General features: G+C 36.1%; 1 protein-coding gene across 1 annotated transcript in view; it reads right to left on the reverse strand.

Moving 5' to 3' along the window:
* SCAMP1 (secretory carrier membrane protein 1) overlaps window positions 1–6,000 on the reverse strand; it is a 124,169-nt gene that overhangs the window by 20,866 nt on the left and 97,303 nt on the right. The window contains exons 7-8 of the mRNA XM_032156993.2: window positions 4,010–4,111; window positions 735–852 (exon numbers count right to left, since the gene is read on the reverse strand). Coding sequence (XP_032012884.1) covers window positions 735–852; window positions 4,010–4,111 — 220 coding nt within the window. The remainder of the gene's footprint in view (window positions 1–734; window positions 853–4,009; window positions 4,112–6,000) is intronic.

The following is a 6,000-nucleotide window of genomic DNA, read 5'->3' on the forward strand; positions in this document are numbered from 1 at the left end:
CTAAAAAATGAAATTATGTCCTTCATAGCAACATAGATGCAGCTGGAGGCCATTATCCTAACTGAATTAACACACAAACAGAAAATCAAATACTGCATGTTCTCACTTAGAAGTGGGAGCTAAACAAAGGGTTCACACAGACATAAAGATGGAAACAGACACTGGGGACTCCAAAAGGGAGGGAGGGAGAAGAGCAAAGCTTGAAAAATTATCGGGTACTATGTTCACTATTTGGGTGATGGGTGCAATAGAAGCCCAAACCCCAGCATTACGCAACATAACCATGTAGCAAACCTGCATATGTTCCCTCTGAATTTATAATAAAAAAATTAAAAAACAAAACAAAAAACCTAAGAGACATATATGAATAAAATGTACACACCACATAATTTTACCTCTATTTATTAATCAGGCTAATATGCTTCATATCAAAAAAAAGAAATTTAGAGTATATTTAAAAATCCAAATTTTAAAAATGAGGCTGACTCTAACTCATGAAAGCCTTCATTTAAAATGATTTTAAAATATTCCTTTTTTACTGAAGTTTAAAATGTGATGCAATTTTCTAAAATGTACCTATGCATAACTTTTAATTGTAAAAAGTAATCCTCAGAGAGCAAACTTGTACAATAACGATAAAATGGCTTCAGGTTACACCAAATTATAGCAAAATAGGAAAATGAGAACTTTACATCACGTTCACTATAAAAATTTAGACATAAAATTTTACTTACTTTTTTGAACATAACTAGTGAGATGACTGCTGATGCTGTGAAAAGTGCTGCTATGATTATCATCATGATTCCAACAGGAATATTTTGGTTGAGACCAGTAAGGGATGAAATCCAACCACTAAAAAGTAATAAATATGTGTAATTAGGCAAAAGTTAATGTAAACTTTTAAAAATAGCATAATATCTAATATATATTCAACACTTATCAGCCAGGCAATATTCAAGTTCTTTATGTGTATTAGCGCATTTAATTCTCACAACCCAGCCAATAGGACAGATGCTGTTTTAAATCCCCATTTGACAAATGAGGAACTGAGACATTCAGTAACTTGCCCGAGGTCACACAGCTTATAAATGGCATAGTCTAAATTCAAAAACAAACCAAACTCCAGAGGCTCAAGTGTTTAATTCCAGACTTTATGTTTTTTCAGCTGTACATTTTTTAAGCTTATGAGTTTTGAGTTATTACTCTTTTTTTTTTGAGACAGAGTCTCGCTCTGTTGCCCAGGCTGGAGTATAGTGGCGTGACCTCGGCTCATTGTAACCTCCGCCTCCTGGGTTCAAGCGATTCTCTTACCTCAGCCTCCTGAGTAGCTGGGATTACAGGCATGTGCCACCACGCCTGGCTACTTTTTGTATTTTTAGTAGAGACGGGGTTTCACCATGTTGGTCAGACTGGTCTCGAACTCCTGACCTCATGATCCACCTGACTCGGCCTCCCAAAGTGCTGGGATTATAGCGTGAGCCACCGCACCTGGCCTATTATTACATTTTTTTAAATGTTTATTTTCAATTCTGCTGAATTATGAAAGAAGATATTTATAAACCATATATCCAACAAAGGATTCACATCTAAAATATACATCACTTTCAAAGCTCAACAGAATAAAAAAATTAAGAAAATGGATAAAAGACATGCAGAGACATTTTACCAAGAGGACATAAAGACGACAAATAAGCACATGAAAAGATGTTCAAAACCACAATGAGATATCACTACACACCTATTAGGATGGCTAAAATAAAAAGTAATAACCACTAAATGCTGGTGAGGAAGTGGAGACTAAATTGCTCATAATTGTTGGTGGGAGTGTAAAATAGTACAAGCATTCTAGAAAACAGTTTGTCTGTTTCTTTAAAAAACTAAACATGCAACATCCATATAACCCAATAATTACACTCTTGGGCATGTATCCCAGAGAAATGAAAATTATTCTCACACAAAAATCAATTCACAAATTTCATGGCAGCTTTATTTGCAATAGTCCAAAACTGGACACAATACTGATGCCCTTCAACTGGTGAACAGTTAAATAACCTGTGATACATCCATATCATAGAATACTACTCAAAAATAAAAAGGAGGCCGGACATGGTAGCTCACACTTGTAATCCCAGTATTTTGGAAGGCTGAGGCGGGCAGATCACATGAGGCCAGGACTTCAAGACCTGCCTGGGCAACATGGCAAAACCCTGTCTCTACTAAAAATAGAAAAATTAGCTGGGCTGGGTGGCAGGCACCTGTAATCCCAGCTACTTGGGAGGCTGAGGCATGAGAATCACTTGAACTGAGGAGGTGGAGGCAGTGAGCTGAGATCATGCCACGGCACTCCAGCCTGGGTGATAGGGCGAGACTCTGTCTCAATCAATCAATCAATCAATCAATCAATCAATTGGAATAAACTACAGATAAACATAACAACCTGGATAAATCTCCAGAAAATAACACTGAGTGGAAAAAAGCCAAAGGTTGTAGACTATGATTCCACATCTACAACCTTCTTGAAATGACAAAACAACAGAAATGAAGAACACATCAGTGATTGCCAGAGGTTAAGGAGTGGGAAAAGGGGAGTTTTGAGTGTGGCTATGAAAAAGCAACATGAGGAATCCTCTGGTGATGAAAATGTTCTGTATCTTTACTATCAATGTCAAAATCTTGGTATTTATATTTTACTATAGTTCTACAAGATTATTACCATTGGGAGAAACTAGATAAAGGGGACCTGAGATCTCTGCATTATTTATTATGATTGTATGTGAATCTACAATTACCTAAAAGTAAAAAGTTTAACCTAAAAAATCTGAATTACATGAGGGTCTATATTAAAACAGGTCAATTCTGTATGCACCCTCATTAGCAGACTCTTTTTACGCTCTTTAGTCACATACATGCTGTTATGCTCAATTTTAGCATTTTCCCTATGTCTGTGCTAAAAAGCGAAAGAAATTACCTCAATTTCACGAAAATTTAAAAAACCTTGTGCTGTTAAAGTAAGCAGTATATTTTTAATTAAACATTTAAAACGTTTCCTTTCCCTAAAATACCAAAAACTAGACACCATTTAAAATAATAATAAAAACTACTTTATCCGAGAACTGATTTAAAATATCTATATAAATTCTCTGCATGTATTTATGCCCATTAGGAGCTCTGCAGAACTGCCAAGAGTTGTCTAACTGCCAATCACTTCTCCACTTCAGTAGCAGAATACTAAATGTAAGTCCTCAACACATTCTAATTAAATGCTAATTTCAACTTTGGTTTAATGTACACAGTGGAACAAAGTTGCATCACATATGCTTCTGGCATGTAAGAACACAGCTGAATGCAAGTCAGTATAAAAGAAAGAAGAGAGGAACAGATAATTTTAGAGATGTGTACTCTTCCACCCACCATTTCACTCAAGGAATGTTTGCATCAGAATGTAAAGAGAGACCTAAATCTGCTATTACCTCCTAGTCTGGGTCCAGATAGTCTCCATTTCTGAGGGTCCCCCACTGAATGAGCTATGAGAATGATTCGATTGTTTTAAAGATATATGTATATACGTGTGTGCAGTGATTCTACCTTTCAAAGACAAGTGTCCATGTATATTCGTATATAAAAATATATGTTTGTATACCTAAAATAGGGCTTTATACATAATAGGTATCCTTTTCCTTAAAATCCCTGAAGTTCTTTCCTGTCCCTTCCACATTCCTTGGTCCCTCTATCTCTCTGACCACCTCAGTCTCTTTTGCAGTCTTCCTCTTAGCGCCCTTACATACATGTTTTATTTAAACTAGATAAAATGTGCTGTTTTTAAAGATGGGAACATAATCTTCAAAGAGACAGATTTGTCCAAAGTTTATGCCTTGTGACATTTTTAAATTGCATTTAAAAAAAATTTTTTGCTTTTTTCCAATCTGGTTTATTTGTGTTAACAGATTAGGAAGCCAAAAATTATATTGCAATATTAGATTAAAGCTGAAAACTAGTAAAAAAAACTTACCAATTGCCCCAGTTATGAAATCCTGCAGCTTGGAGTACATGTACAGCAAACTGACAAATATAGACGAAGAAGAATACAAAGAATCTAAATGAACTGTCACTCCTTTGAAAAAAAAAAAAGAAAGAAAGAAAGAAAAAAGGGGGTTAGGAAGAGAGAAAGAAGGGGGAAAACGTCATTTTTCTCATTATCTTTACATTCACCTGCAGAATGACATTCAAACCTTAAAAGCACAAACAAAAAAAAGTGGCAACTACCTGATGCCTCAAGTTAATAACATTGTAATAACTTATGTGAACTCCTCATGCCAACACTAGATATCGTTATTCTAACCTCACTTTGTCCTTTCAATTTCCAACTGCACCGCAATCCCTCTCGACAAAAAAACTTACTCGTTTTCTTCTTTTATTAAACAGCATCATAGAATTACAATCAACATACAATGAATTGCAAATATTTAAAATATCGCTTTAATAATTTTTGACATATTTATATACTTGATTCCCCAATCACTATGGTGAGCATATTCCCAAAGTATCCTTGAGCCCCTTGGTAGCCCTACCCTACCCACTGCTTTTCTGTTACCATAGTTTGACTATTTTATAGAGTTTTATATAAATGGGATCATATATTATATAGTCTTTTTTTCTTGTCTGGCTTATTTTACTCAGCACTATTCTGAGATTCACCCAGTTTTGTGGCATGTATCAAAAGTTCATTCCTTTTCATTGCTGAGTAGTATTCCACTGTGTAAATACACCACAGTTTATTCATTCACTGTTGGGACATTTAGGTTGTTTCTAGTTTTTTACTATTAAAAATAAAGTTATCATTATTAATAATAAAGCTATTATTAATAGTCATGTACAAGTCTTCCCATGAACATATATTTCCTTTTTCTCTTAGGTAAATACCTACGAGTGGGAAGGCTGGAACATATCATAGGTATATGTTTAACTTTTTAAGAAACTGCCAAACTGTTTTACAAACAGGTTGTTCTATTTTTATTTATTTATTTATTTATTTTTTATTTATTTATTTTTTTTTTTTGAGACGGTGTTTTGCTCTTCTTGCCCAGGTTGGAGTGCAATGGCATGATCTCGGCTCACCGCAACCTCTGCCTCCCAGGTTCAAGTGATTCTCCTGTCTCAGCCCCCCGAGTAGCTGGGATTACAGGCATAGGCCACCATGCCCAGCTAATTTTGTATTTTTAGTAGAGACAGGGTTTCTCCACGTTGGTCAGGCTGGTCTCGAACTCCCGACCTCAGGTGATCTGCCCGCCTTGGCTTCCCAAAGTGCTGGGATTACAGGCATGAGCCACTGTGCCCGGCCTGGTTATTCTACTTTTCATCCCCACTGGCAGTACATGAGTATTCCAGCTCCTCCACATCTCACTAACACTTGTTATGGTCTTTTTAATTCTAGCTATTCTAATAGCTGTAGAGAGATATCTTACATGGTTTTAATTTGCATCTTCCTAATAAGTAATGTTGCCGAGCATCTTTTTATGTGCTTTTTGTCATATATAGATCTTCTTTCATGAACTAATTAAAATCTTTTTCTGATGTTGTAATTAGATGGTTTTTTCCCTTATCGTTGAGTTGTGAGAGTTTTTAAAACTATATTCTAGAAATACAAGTCCTCTTTCAGATATATCCTTGACAAAGATTTTCTCTGTCTGTTGCTTGTCTTTTCATTCTCTTAAGAGTGTCTTTTGGGAGCTGGCGTAATGGCTCACACCTGTAATCTCAGCTATTTAGACCCTGAGGCAAGAAGATTACTTGAGGCCAGGAGTTTGACACCAGCCTGGGCAACATGGTGAGATACCCATCTTTATTTAAAAAAAAAAAAAAAAAAAAGGGAAAAGGAAGAGGAGGAGGAGGAGGAGGAGGAGAAAGAGGAGGAAGAAGAGGAAGAAGAAGTAGTAGTAGTAGTGGTAGTAGTGGAGGAGGAGGGGGGAGGAGGGGGGAGGAAGGAGGAGGGAGGAGGAGGAG

This window comes from Hylobates moloch, unplaced genomic scaffold, assembly GCF_009828535.3.
Source record: "Hylobates moloch isolate HMO894 unplaced genomic scaffold, HMol_V3 SCAFFOLD_6, whole genome shotgun sequence".
In the NCBI taxonomy this organism is placed as follows: domain Eukaryota; kingdom Metazoa; phylum Chordata; class Mammalia; order Primates; family Hylobatidae; genus Hylobates; species Hylobates moloch.